Below are 22,047 nucleotides of genomic sequence, written 5' to 3'. Positions count from 1 at the left end.
GAGTTGTCCAGCAGCTGTGTCCGTTTGATTTCACTTTGGTTTCCGTGGAAGGAGCTCAGGCCTGCGGTTACAGATAACTCGGCTGGAGTGGTTTAAGTGATGAGCAACCTTTAGGCGAGCTGTCACAGCTGTGCCCAGCTGCGAGCCTTGTGCCGCGGTAGTAGAAGGCGCTCCCCGCCCTGGGGCGGCCTCTTCCAAATTTCCCACCGAACTCGCCCACCAGGCATGCATGCCCTCGGAGGGCAGAGCCGAGCAGCTCGGCCTGACCTTAAAGGACCGGCCTTTTGCCTGGAAGCCGCTGCGGGACTGCAATATTCCAGTGCAAGGGCAGGCCGATCCACCGTTAGCGGAGGTTTAAGGCCAGACCGCCGCTCAGTAGTTCAGAGCTGCAGCCACCGCCGGTCCCCGCGGCTCGCCCGTGTGTGCTTTCCCGGGGCAGCCGAGCAGAGGCCGCTGCCGCCCCGAGGGAGATGGTAGTAGGTTTTTTTTCTCATTATGGGGTGAATAGACTTACTAATATCAGAGCAAGGTTTGCGGAAGGAGACCTTAAGGGAAACTTCCCTTGAGGTTAGCTCATCCACTGTGTCACACCTGAGGGATCTGCTCCAGTGAACATCCTCTGACATTCCAAATATCTAGTTCATAAACCAGCCTGTTTCATTTTGAGTTAGGCAAATTTCCTTAATAGTAACCTTTTAAAATAAATAAACTTCCTTAATAATAATCTTTTTTCATTTGATAGCCTGGGAGAGAAACAGCTGAGGGGTAGATATGGTAGATAAACTTGTAACTGAAGTGGAGGCAGTGAACAGGAAAGAGCTGCTTGCTCTCTTTCAGGCCAAGAATTACAACAGTTGAGTGATGCTGGGAGGCAAAAGATTGGAAACAAGTAAGACAAAGTGGGTTTTTACACAATACTCAGACCAGCTGTAGGGTGTTTTGTGTCCCACTCCCAGTCTACTGGATGTCAGAAAATTTATATGTGTTCAAAAGAAATTGGATTGAAGAAATTGAAATTTTGTGAGAAGTAGAAAGTTGTAACCCCTGGCTTTAGAAACTCCTGAGCTGTAAGGGAATGGAAACTGACAGAATATCTAAAGATATTGGAGAGTACTTCTGCTCTCCTCTTTCCTTCTGCTCTTTCTCTTCTTTCCACCTATCCACCATTCAGTACTCTGAGATAACATCCTGGATGGGCCCTATGGATGTGATGAGCCTGCTCTTCCATGCATGTAGCTTTTCTGAGATGGTCATAGAATGGTAACTGAAATGCTACTAAATTTGTGCATCTATGGGTTTTGTTCTTATATATCTAATACTGATGGGTTTTGGTGCTGTTCTTGTGTGTTTTTCTGTGTGCTACCTATCTGTAAAGGCATTTAAAGATCCTTAACAACCCTAGCTAATGCTTTTTGACATGTGATTCATATAAATAAGCAGCTCTGAAGGACTACAACTTTTTGAAAAGCAGTAATGGTGATAAGGGCTATTCAGTTTTGAATTGCTTGTGTTGAAACAGCCCTTGTGCTAGGATTACACTGGGGATGCAGGAAAGGCGACCAGACACTGAAAACTATTTGTGTGCTGGGTTCTGTGATTGTTGTGGAGGATAACCTGTACTGTGCATGCTATTTTTCAGCCTAATATGTGCAAATTATTCTAGTCAGTCAGTAGACTGTCTGTAATAATTATTTTTAAAATGCATTGTTGGCTGAGACTAGATCTCTGAAATTCTTTAGAAGAGGTCCAGGTGAGCTGGGAAGAATTAATGAAAGGCAAAATTAAAAAAGCTCAAAGGGTCAAACCCATGTGCTATTATTAGGTATAAAGAAACCAGTGAGTGCTGACGTATAGGATTCAGGAAAGCCTGGAAAATATTGAAACATCGGTTGAAAACAAACAGGTAAGTCCAGATCATGCAGATCTTTTCAGTCTGGAAGCTGTTTAGCCTGGCCAGATATGTCTGAGGGTCTCAGTGACTGTCCACAACGTACAGTATGATTTCAAGAAGCTTTATGTCCACTAGCAGGACAGAAACAGGGTGTTTTCAGACTTCAGCAGAAAGATATCAGGAAACGGTGATGCAGGGATTTTGAAAAGGCGTTAGTTGTCAGTCAGAGCTAGGAGTGGAGCACCAGAGAGGCTGATGTACCTGCTTGGCCATTAGTCTGAGGTTACTCTGTACCTCTGTGACACAGTGACTTCAGATAGGAAGTGGGTAAGGAGCGTGGGCTGTCCTGATGTGGCAAGTTTGGCCTTGCTAACAGATGATGCTTAAGAGAGCTCTAGCAGGAGCTTATGGTGTTTGTGTAGCTGTTTCAGCTACAGAAAGGCATCGGGAGTCATACGGCTTTTGAGGTCTCCCAGGAAATGTCAATAAAGGAATGAAGAGACACAGCAGATGAGTCACAAAAAGCTCATTTCTGCAGCATAAGATGCAGGGCACCAAGTCCAGCATAGCAGATAAGTTTTGCGTAACTCTGTCAACAAGTCAAGCCTCATCAGACCTCTTGCTGAAAAACTTAAAAATGAAGAAGGTTTCACCAGGATTTGCAGCGTGACCAAGTGCATGTCCCTCTACTTTGAGTACAAGATGGACAACTGTGAAGAAAGAGTTGTTCTCTAATCTCATCATGCCCAGACAGATACATGATTAAACAGGTAACAGGGTAGATACCAGCCATTGGAGACCCACGCATCCTCGTGCTCTGTCATATTGTCTAACAGCAGTGTGGCTTGTGTGATACATCAGGAAGCTAACTGCTGGCTCAGGCGGGATTTCCAGCTGCTAATCAAAGACCTTCTCCGTTTGGATTGGCATTGCAGAGCGCAATTGGCCTGTGTGCTTTTTTGTTGTGCATTGTTCGTTGATGGGGGGACGTCTTTCTGTGTGCCTGCTTTTCAGGCAAGGACAAGTCAGCACCCTAAATCTTATGCAAAAGATGCACAGCTATCTGCAGACCTTTTCCAGTTTTGCATGTGCTAGGAGCTTTTGTCTCACAGGAAATTCCCATAATATCTATATTTCTATGTTCTTTTTTAAACAATTAATAATATTTGATAGCATTACTCACTGTACCCTCCCCACCACACTGAAAAGGGGTAAATCTGACCCAGCTGCTGTTATGCCACATTGTATCTTACTCATACAGGGAGTGCCAAATATTAAGTAGGGAATTCAGAAGTTCTTCTTACTGTATGAATTTGCTGTGCTGGGCCTATCGAACTAAGACAGGACTGCAAGATTCTGTGGATCTGTGATACCAAATCTCTCTTTGGAGTTTGAGATTCAACCTGCTCCTGCCACACTGGAGAACAGAGCACAAATAATAAGCTCTGTAGTACAGAGACGTGCAGTTTATAAATCCATATGAGCTGGAAGGCTGATGATGAAGAGGAGGCTGGTGTGCACAATACTTTCGTCAGAATGTGGGTGGAGAGGAGGAGAATGCAATGTATGCCTCAGGAGTACTGCTGCTGTGCTTTTCTTGAGGGAAAATACTGTGGTATTTGTTTGCGGTACATGGAAGTACTACAGTGTTTAGTTCCTCACATTTCTTTGTAACCATTACGCACACAATGCTTAGGTATAATAGCACAAAAATATATTTCTTACTACATAAGAGACATTGTATACCATATGAGGTATTTATGTATAGGTGAACTTGCGATGCAGATCATCATGTCTAAAAAGAGTTTCAGAAAGTATCACCAGGACATTCAGGATCATACCAGGAGCCCAAATTTCTGGCCTTGGCTCAGTGGCAGAGCTATTTCATCTGGAGGGGCAAGGCCTTCAAAACTTCAGAAAATGTTGGTACCTGAAGTACTGTGCAAGTCTTGAACTTGTTGAGGCTTTTGACAGAGAATTGTCACATCTGGGCACTTTTCTGCCTCTCCCCAAACTCTCTTCACCCTGCTGTAGAAGGAAATCAGGTTGCTTTGATGTGATCTGTTCTTTTTATGGTGCTATTTTTCCCCATCTTCTTGTCACTTAGAAATGCTACACAAGTAAACAAAAATTATATGCTTATAATACAGATAATGGCTTCCACATCTTATTGCAGAAAGCCTTCATACTCTCTATTTTTCAGCTAACATTTTACAATTTTCTTTCATAATCTGTGCAAGCCATGATGTCATTCTGGCTACTTCTATACATCCGACTTCACACACACTTGAAACGCCGATAAAGGTGGAGGCTGCAGGGATTGTCAGGATGGAGCAGATGCCAGGACTCTGTTGAACCGCTGAGCTGGCTGTGCCTGTGTTGATCTTCTGGTACAGAGTGTCCTAAAGAGCCCTGCGAGGGGAAGAGACCACAGCAAGTTCTGGGAGGTAGGTCTGCAACTCTTACTGAAATTATCTTGCTGATGTGACAAGCTGTGACTTTGGCAGTGAGGACTTTGACCTGGGGTAAATTGACTTTAAGGAGGTGATTTACAGTGGGGACCCACAGACAGTGGGGCAGGCAGCTTGGTGGAGAGGTGAAGGAAATGGAGAAATATTTTGAGCTGTTAATGGGAGCTTTTCTGCAGTGTGGTGCAGTTTCTCCTGCCTCCCTGTCTAACAGGAAACTTCCACCCCCTTTTACGGTGCTACTCCTTGCCAATGTACACAAGTTCTGGCCCTTTGGGCCTGATTTTTATGTTATGTGGTAGTTAGGGGGAAAAGGTTAACCCTCTCTCCACCATAGAGTAGCATTACTTTAAACTCTCATATCAGTTGGAACAAAGCTGTTAAACTCTAGATTGCCCCAAATTAGAAGTGAGTGAACTCTGTTTACGATTTCAAAATAGTTAATTAATGAAAAAAAAAATTTTGTCTTGACTCCTGCCTTTATGGTGCATTAAGTCCTTGGGAATCATGGATACTCCCATCTCTTAAAGTCAGAGAATTTAAATACTCAACATATAAGAAATCAGGCCTGAGAATTTCCATGGCAAACAATTCCTGGGCTTTCTAAGCACTTCTGTGCTTTAACAGGGCTGCAAATTTTATGGCTGGTGGGACAGAATAGTTTGGGATATACCAAGGGATTTGCCAAGAGATTTTGCTTTTCAGGCCTTCACCAGAACAGTTTCTATCAAAAGTTATTGTAAAGCAGTTCACATTAGTTGGGAATGCAGAGGAACCAGGTTCACTTCTGTCTTGTGCTTCTGTCTTCTTGTATGACCCTGCAGAAGTCACTTGCCTCTTTTTCCTGGCCAGAGAGCAGAGACACAGACTTTCTTTACCTGGGACATGGATGTGCAGAAATGTTAAATATTTTACTGCAATTATGGACATCACCGACGTACTGGAGGAAGCTAGAAGAATATCCAGCCTTTTCTATAGAAAATAAAGAGAACTGGGACTGAGAGGCAGACAGACAAGCAAAAGAACTTACTGTCAGCACAGCAGGTTCCATTGGGATCTGTGTATCCCATGCAATGAAGACTCCTCATGTTTGGCACTGGGATGAAGTTGTGTGCAACACCCATAATTGCCAAATATTTGCTGAGCCTGTGTTTCCCATGTATATAGTGAGAAGCTGTCTTTCCTCTTTCAGAAGCACAAAACAGGCTGTGGTAAACTGTAGTTATTTGCTTGGGGTGCTCTGTTGTTTTAAGTCTTCAGGATCTTAAAATTGGCTGGTTTATCATTTAATTAGGCTTAGGTCTAAAAATAATCATGTATTTTTTCACATCTCAAAATTAGAAGTCCATAAGGCAGCATGTAAGTAATTGCAGTTACTTAGCTCTTTAGTTGTCTAACATTTAGAAGAAATCTAAGTATTACATCAGACAGGCAAACAAGGGGGTGAGCTGTGTGGAACGAGGCTGCTAGTGGGCACTGCTGTGTTACAGGGGCATAGGCTGAGACTCCAGTACAGGGGAAGTGAGTGGAGAACCAGACAAGCTCAATAGAATCAATTTATCTAGATTTAATGACCATACAAGTATTCCTAGAGAAGCTCTGCTACCCCTATTAATAGACAATTTTGTGATGGAAATAACCAGCTAGCGGCAGTAAACACTATCACATGAATACATTAAATTTCCCAGCTAGCAGCACTGAATAATCAAGTAGAGTTAAAAGTTTAATTCAGACAGTTTACTAAAAAAGAAAATAAATCACTTAATGAATTACATCATTACTTTTCTCCTTCCCCAGCTTCCCAGGAACACTGTCCCCTCTACCTTCCCTAGAGACCAGCCAAGTGATTTGTATAGAGTAGAGGGAAAACCAAAAGGAACTAGCCGCATCTTTCTGCAGAGTTGGTCATGCGGACAACTTGACCAGTTTTGCATTGCTATGTAAGTGGGTGTGTATTAAACAAACAGAGATATTTTATCAGGGAGAACTTTTCCCAAAGTGTTTGCCTGGAGGAGAGGGAATTGTTCTGTGGTTCCTGCAATTATATGGTAATGGTGTTGGTTGCTGAAATACAGTGTGACCTGGTTTCCAAGAAAAGGTGTAGAAACAGATTTTGCCTCAGATGCCTTTGAGGGATGGGAGCAAGTCAGAGGAAGCAGCTGTTTGGCTGCTCTGTTTGATTTTTTTGTTGTTGTTGTTAATGCTACCAACATGGAAGCACTTACATTGTGTCTCCATTCTCCTCTTTTATAATTTCTCAACCTCTGTTCTGCTGCTCCTACTCTTCTCAACAGTCATTTCCTTTTTAATTTTTTAACACAAGTGATAAATAAGGAACCTGGTTCGTGCTCTCTGTCATCAGAAGTGCTTGTACATGAGATAGACAGCAACATGATGAGGTAGGAGCATTCCTGCTCCCCTGCATCCTCTCTTTCCGTTTCCTTTCCTTCCACAGACTTGTATTCAGACTTGACCTTTTCACTTAGCTCTTGCTCTGTGGCAAGCACAAAAGCAGATTGTCCTACAACAGCATTCGTAGCGAGTAATATGCGTTTCAGAGCAACCAAGGAGAGAGCAGTGCCTACTCACAGCCTGAATCTTCCAAGAATCCCTATTCTGGTAGCAGCCAATGTGTCTTGCCACTCCACAGTCTGTGTTAGCTACTCCTAATCTGATGTGACAACAGTTAAAGAGATGGTTCCCACCAACTGGTTGTCTGACACGACACCAAAAATTGTTTGTGGAATCTGTAGCGAACAGTAGTCACAGACTTCTTTGCTGGGTAATGCTAAAGTAGAAAATAAATAAAAATTTGACAGGGCTACATATGAAGGGATATTGTGGCTTTTGTTTTTCTGTAGCTCAATGTAGTTGGTGGTTGAGTTTGAACTTTTGCTTACCTCCTGAACAGGTCCTTCAGGAAGGATAGATAGAGCAGGGGAGCAGTGGACATTGACTGATGCATACCTTGCATTCCTCAGGAAAGTTGTGATGCATTGGTTGTTGCAGGCAGACAGGTTACAAGCTTCCTCGGATAGCCCTGCTGCTGAACCTGTTGCTTTCAGAGCAGTCTGGAGCACCTTTCCCTCTCCATGAAGCCAGCCTCCTCTGAGCAGAAATCCCTCCAACCTCCCTGGCCAAAACCTAACCTTCAAAGCAGGATTTTCATCCTTCTGCTTGCAGGGAGACTTCTGGTGTGTCTTGGCCCTACAGGCTCTGGGCTTTCTGTGATGGACCCAGGCAGTTCATGACAGTATCAGCCTGCAGGCAGCATCCAGGGAGCTTGTGGATCTCTCTAGATCCACCTGGCAACTTCTACCATTAATCACTGAAGTTCTTGTGTTTAGTGGAGCACAAGCTATATCAGAAAAGAGACAATGAAGAAAGGGAATGATGTGCTGGGGAGTTGCAAAACTCCTTGTAGTCTCAAACAAAGTGGTTGGTGAACTGTTAATAAACTAGTGTGATCTGAATACAGACAAACTGGCAACACCTCTGCAGTGTATAGGAAAGGGAGGAAGAAGACCACATATTTTGATGAGACCAATGACACATTTGCCCTTTTTGGACTCTTAATTGGGGATTTTAGTTACAAATGGTCTCTATCAAAAGTAGCTTGTTTGAACCTTCACAGTTGTTATAAATTGAGACCGCAATGGATCATAATTCAATTGAATTATTTTATTAATTATAGCAAGTAGAATATGAGCAAAGACAGCGCTGGACGGCAGGGGAGTCTGCGCTCCGCCAACTGCCGTACTGAGCAGTTCAAACAGTCCCCTTTTTATACATCTTTACTTCCGTGTTCATGAAGTAGTAGAGGTATTCTGCACATGCTTCAGTTGTTGTTAGGGGGTCGTTTTCTGTCTCCTGGTGGTCGTTGAGGCTGAAGTAAGAAGTCTTCCTCATAATTGACTCCTTGCTCATATGTCCTTATCTGGAGTTATTCTTCTTATTTCTGGCTTTTCCTGGAAATCTTGGCATTTACCTTGCACAAGCGGTGTCTGGTTTAGTTAGTGTAAGCGATTGCGGTTATCTTACCCTAAGTGGTGTCTGGTTTAGTTTGTGTAAGCGATTGCGGTTATCTTACCCTACACAAGCGGTGTCTGGTAGCTGTTTGCATAAGCGATTTCATATCTTTTGTTGCCTAGCCTTTACATTGAGCTTAACATACATTGAGCTTAACATACATTTAACATAAGTCTTAATAAACAATACCCTAGTCCATAGTTTCTCACACAGTTTTTCATGGTTCATTTTGCCCCATAGGAGTTTTTGCTAGACGGGGAGAGGGAAAAAAGAGTAGATGTAAAATGTAAATGCCCACAGGTCTGACTTTTGAATTACATAAAAATTACCTTGAATAATGCAACTGTTACTTTAAAGGAACAGCTTTTTGGAAACCGCTTTATTCCCAAGAAGGCTGTTTCCAATAGCCATAGAGTCATTTGCAAAATAGGAACAGAAGCTTCTAAAGGGGCTGGGGCTGCTTCTTCAGTGCCAGGGGTGTCCACTTCTTTTTTGCTGCAAGGCAGTCAGTTTTCATATTTTCTGGCTTGTACTGCTGATACAGGGTTGCAAGAAGTGATCGACTGTGTGGACTGCAGGTGAGACTTGCTGTGCAGACCAAGAGGAATGTGAGAGTTGGTAATGTGTTCCTGCTCAGGGTGAAGGGAACTGTAGGCTCCTGTGCAAGAATGACATTGGCATCACTGAGTTGCACAGATTGGAAGTTGCTGTTACTCTGGTACACGGTGTTTATGGAAACGACAGAAATAATAGTATGAGACACAGCAGTAAAGCCCTGGGCACTCAGTGCTCTCAGTAACTAGGGCTCTGCGTATGTAATTCATTAGGGTTTTAGTAAAGTGGAAACATGCCTTCAGTGAGGCAGCATAAGCTCAAAATCTGCCAGTTTCTCTGCTCTGCAGAAGGGAACCTGTCTGTTTCTCTGGGTTGCTGGAATCCCTCCTTAACCCTTTATAAATAGGTGGTCTCAAAGAGGGTGAATGCTCCTCTAACCCTGGTGGATACATGCCATGAGAGTCAGCCAGAGCAGGAGCTTGGTTCCCTATGCTGGGTCATGCTTGTGAGGACCAGAGCAGCTTCCAGGCTGACTTTTCTCCATTGCTCCTGGGCACTGCTCTGGGGCAGAATAGTTGCTGGGTGTTACTGATGAAGGATCAGGGTTGGTTGCTGTGCTGCTACCCCCAGAATGCTTCAAACTGGATGTGCACCGAGGCTGCACCATTGCAAGGTGACAGAGCTTGCAGTGCTGTTGCAAAAGATAGGCTCTTGTCCTGGCTCCTGTTTGTCGGGGCAGTAACTTTCTGTGTTGGTTTAAGCCCTGCTGGGACCGGAGAGCACGTTGCTGTTGCCTCTCCCCTACCCTCAGCCAGTCAGGCTGGAAGTGAGGCACAAACCCAGATTAAAATAAGAAATTTAATACAACAGTGTGATAAACAATCTGAACAACAACAGTAGCAATGATAACAACAATAAACAGCAATAACAGTAAGCAAGACAAACGATATACAAAGAAATACCACAAATGGTCAGGGAACAAACCCAATGTGTGCTTCCCTCCACTAAAAAGCCACTAAGGGAAAAAGTTTCCGCCCCTGGACCTGCCATCAGCATGGTATGAATAACCCGGCTGGAGATCCCTTCCCCCTCTCTGCTGGGGAAACTTAACCCTATTCCAGCTGAACCAGGACACTTTCTTAGGGCTGCCTCACCCAGTCTATCTCAGCCTGTGCTCTGGGACAAATTGATAGTCCTTTGCAGTTCCTTATGTCTTTCTAGCAGTGGTGGAGTGACCTCAGATTCTTAGTCTGACAAACATTGTGCAAGGAGGATCTCGCCTGCATTGTACAGCAACCAGGATACAGAACAGGTTCTCTGCTGGTTTTCTTCAAGGCCAAATCCAGAAGCACTCTGGGTAAGTTTATCACATTGAGTTCTGCTCCCTGGCATACGGTATTCCTAGATGTTGTAGGACAACCACAAGCAGTTCAGTGGAAGTGTACCTGCCTATGGCAGGGGTTTGGACTAGGTGACTTTTAAAGGTCCATTCCAACCCAAACCAATCTATGATTTTATGAAATAAGGAATGGATGTATACCTTATATAAAATATTATTCCAAATAAATTAATTTGCATGCTCACAGGAAGCTCTTCGGAGCAGAAATTTGGGCTATCACATCTCATAGTGTACAGACTCAACTGATTGATACCTGATTGCTCTGTTCCTCTTCCAACACACAGCATCAGCTTTTATTTTTTTTCAAGGGCCACGGGCTTGCAGGGAGATGGGTGCAACTTCTCCCCATTCCTCTTTGTGTATGTGTGGTCTACTTCCTTCCAGGGAAGAGACACTGGGCTGGTAAGATATATCCTTTGCTACCCCTGATATGCAGTTTACTAGCTGAACTGTGGATGGACACATGCTTTGCTGGGTAAAAAAATGTCTGGATGACCAGGCCCAAAGAGTTGTGTGAACGCAGTTAAATCCGGTTGGTGGCCCGTCAGGAGTGGTGTCCCCCAGGGCTCGGTGTTGGGGCCACTCCTGTTTAACATCTTTATTGATGATCTGGACGAGGGGATCGAGTGCACCCTCAGTCAGTTTGCAGGTGACACCCAGCTGGGTGGGAGTGTTGATCTGCTCGAGGGTAGGGAGGCTCTGCAGAGAGACCTGGACAGGCTGGAGCCATGGGCTGAGCCCAACTGGGGCAGTGTCAATAAGGCCAAATGCCGGGGGCTGCCCTTGGGCCACAACAACCCCCAGCAGCGCTACAGGCTTGGAGAGGAGTGGCTGGAGAGCTGCCAGTCAGAGAGGGACCTGGGGGGGGTGTGATTGACAACTGGCTGAACAGGAGCCAGCAGTGTGCCCAGGGGGCCAAGAAGGCCAATGGCATCCTGGCTTGTGTCAGCAATAGCGTGGCCAGCAGGGACAGGGAAGGGATCTTACCCCGTACTGGGCACTGGTGAGGCCGCCCCTCGATGACTGGGTTCAGTTTTGGGCCCCTCACTCCAAAAAGGACATTGAATGACTCGAGCGTGTCCAGAGAAGGGCAACGGAGCTGGTGCAGGGTCTGGAGCACAGGTCGTACGGGGAGCGGCTGAGGGAACTGGGGGTGTTTAGTCTGGAGAAGAGGAGGCTGAGGGGAGACCTCATCGCCCTCTACAGCTCCCTGAAAGGAGGGTGCAGAGACCTGGGGATGAGTCGCTTTAACTGAGTAATAAGCAATAGGACAAGAGGTAATAGCCTCAAGTTGCACCAGGGAAGGTTTAGACTGGATATTAGGAAGCATTTCTTTCCAGAAGGGGTTGTTAGGAGTTGGAATGGGCCCCTGGAGGTGTCTAAGAGTCGAGTCACGTAGTGCTGAGGGATCTGGTGTAGTTCAGAACTGTTAATGTTGCGTTAATGGTTGGACTGGATGATTTTCAAGGTCTTTTCCAGCCTGGCTGATTGTGTGATTCTGTGATTCACTTGTCTGCATAGCACTGAAAAGATGCAACAGATTCAGAGGTCCTCTTTTGCAGTGGTTTCATAGATACAGTGAAACCTCAGGTAGGAACACTCAATTTAAATCTAATTTACACAGATTGGCATTGTTTCCACAGCATCATAAATGTTCCATGTTATGGAACTATAAATAATACGAATTAAATAATACAGGAGAGTTACAAGCTTTGCTTGCAATGGCCTTGCTCCCTCTGTGATACTTCACAGTGGCCTTATCCAGTGTGTTTAGATCAGCATGCAACAAAAAATTTACACAATATGCAAGTGAAAATGCAGAAGAGTTTTTTAGGCAGACAGATAATCACTCCCTCTTAGGCTCTACCTTGGCAGCCAGGATTGCCACTGCTGCTTTCTACAAATTTTTACAGAAGAGAACATCTTTTTTATTATGTGAAATGCGAATGAAGAAGCAAATATTGCTCTAATCCAGCCTAATTTTGATGAAACAAAAAAGCTGAACTGCAAAACAAGCCAAAACATGGATTGTTGCCATCTCTGATACTTTGTTCCCATTCAAAACTGGATTTCTTTTAGAACTTTTTTCGGTTTAAATAAAAAATCCTGAAATAGGAAATGTTTACTGACTTGAGTCACCACACATGGGTTTTGGGAGCACCAGTGAAATGCAAAAGCATTCACATGGCTTCAGAGCAGGATGTACAGGGTTTTCTGACCAGGTTGCCTCTGGTGTTAGCGGCACACCTAACCATTGCTTAACGCTTTTCAGGGATTGCTTTTTAAATGTCAATATCACAGAAGGCATACTAGAGCTGTGCTGTCAATCAAGAGTTGTAATTAATGCCTTGGTTTGTGAGTGGAAGCTTTTAGCTGGACTGCTCCCCAGCCAGCGTGATGTGCTCCCACGTGAAGCCGAGCACCTGCAGAGAGGATTTCCCTCTCTTCCCAACAGCTTCACCCATTTTCATTTCGTGGTTGAATCCTGAGCAGTGTGCATGGCTTTATGAATAAAGAAAGCTTCGACACAGTGAACTTTGCAGCTGAGAGCATTATCTTTGAGAGGCTAAGAGCTGTAGTCAGTACTTGGTGGATGGCCTTCATCCATCTCTGAAGATGAACAGCAGATGTGAAGGGAGAGCCACTTCCCAGATTTTTATAAACTTTTTTTTTTTTTTTTTTGTGCCTGTATTATGGTGATAGTGAAGGGAAACTCAGATTTCTCCAATTGAAATCTTCAGATGAATTGCCATAGATTAAACTTTGATGTAGCAAATCAATAATGGGTCTGTTAATTAGACTGATACAAATGTGCATGTTTGTTCTTGGGCAAAATGAATAGGGTAAAATCTGGATGGTTTAGCAAAAGTGTGGTGCACAGAGAGGAGAGGCAGATTTCCCTGGGAGACAGGGTTTGTGAAAAGGCTGTATGACTTAGAATCTGAACAGAAGTCCTACACCCAGCACAGACCCAGGGCTCCTGCCCTCCTCGAGAGCTTGGCTGTGCAAACTCACTCTCATTCCTGTTTGCAAGAGTTGAGGTGACTCCCAGAGGGATGGAATGGGGAAGGGCAGACACGGGTGAAAGTCAGTGACTGGTGGCTGTGCTCTTGTGCCAAATCTTGATCTGTCCCCCTCTCAACACCCAAGAGCAGATTCCTGGAGCCCAGGCTGCACCAGAGTCAGCATAGGAAGGAGAGGTGCTGTGGGTGTTGTGTCCTTCTGACAGAGAGGTGCCTGGTCAGACACTCGCGTGATGTGCTGCAGTCTTTGCTCATGACAGATTTGGACTAGCCACGCCCCAAAGGCATACTTAGGGAATTCCACAGGATAAGTGCATGGTGGTGTGTGGAAATGTTATGAGTCAGTAGAGCTGAAATTAGAATCGGTTTAATACTTTCTTTTTCCCTCCCAAAAGAATCCTAAAAGCAGGCTTTAATTTACCTTTAATTAGCCTTTTCTTTGGTTTCATCTTGCAAGCATTTAACATTCCAAGCAATTACAATCTCTCAGTAGAGATTCAACTTTTCTGTGCTGTTATGGTAATCAGTATTGTAAAAGCCAAGAGAAATAGCCACCAGTTCAATTTGCTTCTCTGGCCCTTATAGGTAAGCTTTACTTTTACCTCCATGACAGTGTTCCAGTATGAACTTGGGTGATTTATCCAAGCAGTTTGCCCATGGATGGTGTGCAGGTGCAAACACTGCTATTCACGTTTATGATGTGCTCACTTTAGGGGTTTGTACACTTTTAGGTACTTTGCAGCTTCAGTGGCTGTTAATTTGTGTTTAGAGTTTGCTTGAGTAAGATTAACTAGTTTGTAAGCAGGAGCAACAATTTTTAGGGGGAAGGTAAACATCCACACATCTGGCTGATAGGAGCTGGAAGTCACTATTGAGGCAACAGGTCTTTTCAGGTATTACCCTGTGATCAGACCATACTTCACTTCCCCAGACCTTTGCTGTGTTACCCGAAGTATATGTAAGAATGTCTGTAGACATATATGTGTTATTTCCTGTATACTTATTTCCATGTTCTCTAGCTCTTCCCCAGCTGCTGCAAGTCAATAGAAACCAAGGTCTAAATTCTAGTGTACGTCCCCGTGTTCAGTTTCTGGCACACTTCTGCCTTCAGCTTGGCCTTCCTTCCCAGCACTTCCTTTAGCAGGCCATCGCTTGGTTCATAAATTTCAATGGTTTCAGTATACAGGGAAGAAAGTTTATCCTCTGGTTTTAGAGGATTTTATGACTGTTGTGTGAGCCCCAGGAGAGCTGCAGAATTCTTCTGTAGCTCCCCAAAAGACAAGACTTGTGCACTGGATTGAGTCAGGGAGGCAAGAAAATACACTGCCCACTTGAAGAGTGACGTGTATGTTCTGGTCTGCAAGCCCAGCATCATTGCCTTAGGCAGACAGATGAGTCTAGTGTGGAGGTGAAGACCGGGTTTCCATTTGGGAGTGGCATGGGTCAGCCTTTTCTCAGTCCTCTTAGAAAGGTTTATTCTGCTGATTAAGGCCAACACAGTGTGAGCAGAGGGACTTGATCTGTGACTGAACATTTTCAGGAGGGTGGAAATTCTCCCACCACCTTGTTCCTCCTTTTGTGTCATTGTGCAGCCTGCACAGTTGCAGAAAGCAAATGATTTTAAGTGTTCGGAGGTGTAAAGCTGACCAAAACAGCTTCTTGCAGGGAGGAAAATTTTTAAAAAAAAAAAAAAAGACAGTGAAATACACCAGTGGAAAACCCAGCTGTTTTCTGGGTGGTATACAAATATTGCCATCATGGATCTACCTAGCAATTGTCTTTTGGTCCAGCAATAGATAAAAGAAAATTCAGAGAACAGGGCAATGGTAACAAGAAACATTTTTACAGGTAAAAATTTCATGTCAGAAGTCTTGGCAGCTGGTAATTGCCTGATGTTGTGGTTCTAGGGAATTTAGCTTTTCATCCATATTTATGTACTGGTGAAGGTAACTCTGGAAACTCTCAATAGCCAGGTGATTGCCTAACTCCTTGAATCCTGATGAGTTCGTGGTCTTCAGGGTACCTTATGACAGACTATAATTATGTGTTGTGTAAGAACACGTGTTTTGTTGCACAACATGAATGTGTTTCCCCTGTATTTTTGCATGTCTGTTTTCTTTGAATATCCCTTGCTTTATGGATACAAAGGATAAATAAAACTACCCATTTACCTTTTCTGAATTGTTAGGTTCTTTGCATCCCAGACAGTAAGTGCCCTGACCAGGGTAGATGCTCTATGTGTGTATATAGGCCAGCTGTGTGATATGTCTTGGTTGCAAGATGAGATCAGTCTCCATTAATTTCTTCAGGAGTCTTCTGGCATGCAGAAAAATAAGTGCAGACATCTTACAAAACAAGGCAAAAGATGGCAATGCTAAGCTCCCTTCCTAATATAAAATCCTTGTGCAAAAGATGGAACATTGCTCCTGCATATAGTACGGTAGCACCTGAAAAAAAGAATACTCATGAGCAAGATAACTGGAAGTAGCATTTTGTCAGTGCTAACCCAGGTAGGTGCTTCAGGTAGCTCTACATGCCTGTTCCCATCTGCCACATGTCATTTGTTCTCTCTTCCTCCAGAGATGACTGTGTGTATAGTACACTGCTATGTCTGAGTGGGGCTTTGAGTGCTGCATGTGATAAAAAACAAGAGTTTTGCACATGAACCAAAACCTGATGAGATTTGTGGTGGTTCTTCTGTCCTGAGGGATTTCATTCTCTGGATTCACACTTTTCCTCAAGGAATCATGGTCTTTTGCAGAAGCTAACTTCCTCCTGGTTAGAGGCAAATGATTTGTGCCTAAAGAGCAAAGCTGATGCCCTAATACTGATATACCGAGCCTGGCTGTGGAGTGTCAGAGGTAACAACAAGAATTTGATGTGATCAGGTTGGAGCCGGAGGGACAGTGGGGTACTGGTAGTGATGAACTGCACTGCTGGAGATATGTTAAGAGTGCTTAGGAGTGGTTGGGGTCACACATGGTGTGATTCTGTCTAGACCACTGTGGTGATGGTGATATCGTGTGAGTTGTAAACAAAGCAAAACAAAACCAAATACCAGCAAACAGGTGGGGCTGTGGATGTAATTGCTGGCTTCTGGTGCTCTCATCTGACCAGAGGCTGTCCATGGTCAGGTGGAGATCCTCCATAAACAAGGGATTTGGTGGAGGAGCTGAGATATCTCACCCATGCTCCTTAATTCCTTCCTCCACAGGTAATTTGAACCATGTCACTACAGTCTTCTCAATTTCTATGACCTCTTTGTATGGCAAAATAGTGTCTTGTGGTTGGCAGTGCTAAAAAGCAGAAACATTCAGGGATCTGGGTGTGGATCCTTTGCTCATTAGCTGTAAAGAGGGAGACCTCACTGCTATCCAGGTCATTTCTTGCACATCCTGGTCTAATTCTGGACTGCACTGGGCTCCGGTGGTCTAGGTTGGTAGTTTCAGGTGGGGAAGCATGATGCAATAGCTTTTTTTGTTGGTTTGCCAAGAAACAGAATGTTTGATATAGGGTGGAAGCTTGCCATGGTTATCATAGGAAGAGGGGTTTTGGAGCAGTGGAGGATATGCTTTCCCTCGCCTCTCCTTTTCCTTTGTCCAGACTCTCTTTTGACTTTTTGAAGGAGGTAGAGAGGAAGGAAAGATTTACTCCCTGGATGAGGTGATCCCTGTTCAGCCAGGAGTGGTAGGGGTTGTCCTTGGTAGCCAGGGAGACCACTGTGCAAGAGTCACAGGGTGGGCTTCACAGAGAGATTGTACCACACAGGTCTTCTCCCTCCAAAGAAAAAATGGGGACAGGTTATCTGTGTTCCCCTCTGCAGGGCTTCCATCACATGGCTGGAAACATGGCTTTGCTTAGGAGTGGCTTTTAAGAGTGTCTTTTCTCCAGGAACTTAGGTATAGAAAGGAAGTAGCTAAAGGGGAGATCTGGATTAGATGGGATTAATTTGGAGAAGAAGTGAAGAAAAACACCTGCTGGCTAAGTGGGAGGGTGGGATTTTTGGCGTTGTGGGGAGATAGATCTGGTTTTTTTCTTTCTTAGCATACCTGGAGACTGTTTGTAAAACCTGCAGAAAGCTGCTGAGCTCTGGCTTCTACAAAATAAGGTACATGTTGATTTACCCCCACTCCCTTGCCTGGTATATATCTGACACCCCCAGATGAAACAAGGAGATGGCAGTTCCTTCTCCTTTCTGTTGCCCCCAGAAGAGAAATATCAAGGAGAAAGACACACAGTGAAAGGGAAAGTCAGGGAGAACAGACTAATGAAACAGTTCTGCCTTGACAGGCTGCATTTTAATTGAAGCTACAACTTGCAAGACCTGACATTATTTGGAATGCTAAAGATCCTGAAGTTAGTCTTGCAGTGTTACATGCACACCTCGGTACTTGATTTCATGTGGGATTTGCAGACATCTGAGCCACTTCTGACCTTGCCATTTTAATTACTCTGAAGCATTGCAGAACAGCTTCTTCTCAAAAGAAAATTTAGGGATCTTTTCAATCTAGGGACAAAATAGAGCTTATTTTAAACTAAGTAGAGCTAAGTTTAATGCTGCACCTGAATGTAGACTCTGGTCTAATTTTAATTAATGGATAGAAACAATGCTGCTTGCATTCAACTGGTAAAGTGGAGCTCTATGGAGAGAGGATCACTGTATTTAGCTTTTATTGTTGTAATACCTCAGTTGTTAAGTTGCTACACAGGAATGTTAAATACCTTGCTGCCTAAAAAGGGGCCATGTGTGTGTTTTTGCAGTCACATCCAATATCGTGTCACAACAGAAGGGAACAGGAAAATATGCACTGTTGTTCACTACTACCCCTTCTGACTTCAAAAGGTTACATTATATGCTCATTCCAGTGGATGGAAGTGCGATGTCTTCCTTCACCCCTTTCTTCAGGTCAGGTTAACAGTATTTTCCAGAAGAAATCTGGACACAGGGAAGACTTTGGTCTTGTCAGACCCTGTTGGGGCAAGAGGGGGAAGGAAATTCATTTCCCCTCGGACATCTTCTTGGGCCAGTCCCAGTGTTAGACAATGAGAATGTTCTGACTTAATTCTAAAGCTTTCAGTTTAATGCTTTATTTAAAAAAATTACTTATATCTACCATTAAGCATGCGTTCTTTTCAGACACACAAGAGATCCCCTTGCTGCTCCTATTGAATCCCCTGGAATTACTCAGGAAAATAAACAATCCTTCCAACTCATTTAGAGGACAGTCATGTTTCTGCCAATGTAGGGGTAGCTGTATTTCAGTTTGTGAGTTGTAAGAAATTAAAAAAAACCCCAAACAAAACAGTTTGGGAAATAAACCGTGGTTGTCTTGTTCCAATACTCTAATTTAGCTGGAAATCATCTGAAATCTGGGTTGGTTTACCGCCTTCTGTCAGCTAATTCAGGGGAATGAAATCTTTGCCTACTATTGTGGTAAAATATGTTTGTGAATTAACACATGATTAAGAAAAAACTGCAGATTTCCAGTGCCTTGTCTTGCTAAGGTGGTGTTTATGCTGTAGATAGACTGGTGTGCACATGTCTTTCTTAGAAGCTAGAATTGTCTCTGATGCTTTGTTCCTGGTTTAAAATACCATTATGTCTCTGTTTTCTTGCAGAATGAAGAGACGCAAGTTTCCCTACAAATGTCCCTCACGAAGAAAAATCCTAATCCTGTGTGTTACAGGGTGGCTGATTGCACTGCTGAAGCTCCTCCATGTTGAAAGACACTTTTTTCCCTCTAAGGGCATTTATTTGGTTGAGCACCTCTTGAGCACTTCTTCTTATGTTAGAAACAGGTATTCCTACCTTAAAAATGAGTTCCAGTATGAAATTAATTGTTCCTCTATATATGAACAAGATCCCCATGAAATTGGCAAGAGTTTAGAGATAAGAAGAAAAGAGATAATTGATTTATCTGATGAAGATGTGATAGCATTGACGAGTGCTTGCCATGTGTATCATTCACTTAGGAAATACCACCTAAAACCTGTTTCTCCAGAGGAGGAGAGTTTTCCAGTTGCCTATTCTTTGGTCGTCCACAAAGATGCAGTAATGGTAGAAAGGCTCATACATTCACTGTACAGTCATCAAAATATTTACTGCATTCATTATGACCAAAAAGCAGCAAAAAGTTTCAAATCTGCTATGAAAAATCTAGCTAAATGTTTCCCCAATATTTTCATTGCATCAAAATTGGAGACAGTGGACTATGCACATATTTCACGGCTGCAAGCAGATTTAAATTGTTTGTCCGATTTGATGGACTCTTCAGTTCCCTGGAAATATGTCATTAATTTGTGTGGCCAAGATTTTCCTTTGAGGTCAAATTTCGAGTTGGTTGCTGAACTGAAGAAACTTGATGGAGGAAACATGCTGGAAACTATAAAGCCAAGCAGTAGCAAAAGAGAACGATTTACTTATCACTATGAACTTACTAAGGTGCCTTATGAATACATGCAGATGCCTGTAAAAACCAACATTTCTAAGAATCCACCACCTCATGATATTGAGGTATTTGTAGGTAGTGCCTATTTTGTTTTGAGCCGTGCATTTATTCAATATACCCTTGAAAGCTCTCTTGCAAAAGATTTTTTAGAGTGGTCAAGGGATACATACTCTCCAGATGAACACTTCTGGGCCACTCTTGTACGTGTTCCTGGGGTCCCTGGGGAAGTTCCAAGGTCAGCCCAGGACATAACAGATCTACAAAGCAAAACTCGTCTGGTGAAATGGAATTATCTTGAAGACCATTTGTATCCTCCCTGCACTGGTACCCACCTTCGCAGTGTCTGCATTTATGGGGCTGCAGAATTAAGATGGCTTCTGAATTACGGGCACTGGTTCGCCAACAAGTTTGACTCCAAAGTAGACCCTGTCCTGGTAAAATGCTTAGCAGAAAAAGTGTCAGAACAACAAAAAGAGTGGGTATATTTGTCCTCTGATAAATACTTTCTGCACATAAATTCTATGAATGCCTCGCTATAGCAGCACTGTTTTATCTGCTATCAGTACTGTGTACTGTTAGAGCACAGCGCCTGCAGTTCCTCTGCCTTGATCTGTTGCAGGATGTTAGTGTGTAAAACTTCCATTCTGCATGAAGTTCAGGGCCCAGGAGAGCCAGGTTCTTGGCCATCTATTTATGAAATGCCTCTATGATTAACTGGTTTGTTACTTGCCACAACAATCCTGTAATTGTTCTTCAGGGTGATTCTGAGAGCATGAGGTTTGTTTTTAGAGTCTCTGGCGCTGTCTGTCCTGATGGAATATTTCAGAAATGTGTTTTACAATAAGTGTGTTTGCGTCTTTCCTAAGAAATGCCAACGTATCTGTCTACCTGTCCCCTTTTCCTTCACTTTTTCTTAAAGGTATGAAACAAAGACCTCTGTATCTGCTACCTCAAGAAAACTGGAAGTGCCCATCTCATGGACTCTATACCAAGAGATCAGCATGACACCAGATGAGCCGTGTGGCCTCACCTTAAGTCCCATACTTCCTGTCTGTGGGAGCTAACAAAGATCTTTGCAATGTGAATATGAATGGATGATATAAGGGAAACAAGATCCTTAGATAATGCATTGTCCTTAGAATCGTTCTCCCAGCTCATCTGTGCATTGCTTTTCCTTCTGTGAAGTGCGTGCTCAGGTGCTGTGCCATGCCTATGAAATCAGTGGTGGTTCATTATGAACTGTATAGGCAGTATATGAACGTGCCCTAACAGCAGTCTCTGCAGCCCCTTCGGGTAATTATCCATGCCAAAAGAAGTCAATCTTCATTTCTGTCTCTGCCTGTAAAAATATCCTCCTGTGAAATCCCAGTCTTCTTGAGACAGTATGTCTACACACAGTGGATAACAAGTGCTGTTTCTAATTTGTGTTCGGCAATGTGGTGCTATGTTGAAATGTAAAAACATGTTAAGTCAGGTGGTAATCATAACAGCCATATTGCAGAAATGAAGACCCTGCGTAGAAATGTCTTTTTGTGCAAGTCTTGTGGCCTTTCACCACCATGATTCCAAGCTGATGGGTGCCTGAGCAAGCCCTGGTTCAGCTGTAGAGCAACTATTTTCCAACAGCCTTTGCTTCCCATTGCTCTCCCAGGTCTCCTGGTAGGGAAGTGGCCTGGAAGCCTCCTTGCAGCTGGGGTCCCCATGCTGCAGCATGAGAAGTGTTTCTTAGTGCAGGGGTCTCTGCAGAAATTCTTGCAACTCAGAAATGCATCTTGGCATTTTGGGGATTTTTCTGAAAAATTGCTCTGCCACAAGTTCAGTTTTGGTGGTTCCAGTGGACACTAGGGTATAGCTTGCTCCATGCTGCTGTCCTCTTTCTACCCATTTGGCTTTTATTAAGGGGTCAATTCCTATGAGTGACTTTGGGATACCTGGTCTTACTAATCCACAGATTGCTGCAGTAATGAGCTCTTATTTGAGTTGAAAGAACCAAGTCATTGTTGGTCTCAGATTTTGTTAATAAATCTAGTCATGGTCAAATCATCTGCAGCTTAAGATTGGTTTCGGAAGTTAGGAGTTGCAGAGCCTTTTCCCCCATCCAAGACACTGATTTTCCTATGAGACCTCAGACAAGTCATCTAAGTTTTCTGTTTCCTTTGCTTCAGCTGTAAAATGGGAACAATGACATTCTGTTATCTTGCTAAGCACTTCAAAACCTATGGGTGTTATGGGT

General features: G+C 43.6%; 1 protein-coding gene across 3 annotated transcripts; it reads left to right on the top strand.

Annotated features, from left to right (window-relative positions):
• The first annotated feature begins 762 nt into the window (after positions 1-762).
• On the top strand, positions 763-21,775 carry GCNT4 (glucosaminyl (N-acetyl) transferase 4). Of its 3 annotated transcripts, none has more exons than XM_026866682.1 (4): positions 763-889; positions 17,410-17,473; positions 18,985-20,289; positions 20,734-21,775. In XM_026866682.1, the coding sequence occupies exons 1-4, from the start codon at positions 862-864 to the stop codon at positions 20,876-20,878; spliced, it is 1,542 nt and encodes a 513-aa protein (XP_026722483.1). In that variant the 5' UTR covers positions 763-861; the 3' UTR covers positions 20,879-21,775. The 3 variants fall into 3 exon arrangements, with proteins under 3 accessions (XP_026722483.1, XP_026722484.1, XP_026722485.1); XM_026866684.1 differs by lacking the exon at positions 763-889 and adding an exon at positions 4,137-4,338; XM_026866683.1 differs by having other exon boundaries at positions 18,985-20,850.
• The last annotated feature ends 272 nt before the right edge of the window (positions 21,776-22,047 follow it).

The sequence above is a fragment of the Athene cunicularia genome (genome assembly GCF_003259725.1).
Source record: "Athene cunicularia isolate RWA chromosome Z unlocalized genomic scaffold, athCun1 chrZ_part3, whole genome shotgun sequence".
Lineage (NCBI taxonomy): Eukaryota > Metazoa > Chordata > Aves > Strigiformes > Strigidae > Athene > Athene cunicularia.
This window is presented reverse-complemented; position numbering and strand designations above follow the sequence as displayed.

What these genes read in the sequence shown, in the direction of transcription:
- GCNT4 (XM_026866682.1), top strand. Translation starts at nt 862, where the DNA reads ATGCTGGGAGGCAAAAGATTGGAAACAA. An exon ending in AGGCAAAAGATTGGAAACAA is followed by an intron (nt 890 to 17,409) that starts GTAAGACAAAGT and finishes TTTCTTTCTTAG; the next exon opens with CATACCTGGAGACTGTTTGT. An exon ending in TCTGGCTTCTACAAAATAAG is followed by an intron (nt 17,474 to 18,984) that starts GTACATGTTGAT and finishes GTTTTCTTGCAG; the next exon opens with AATGAAGAGACGCAAGTTTC.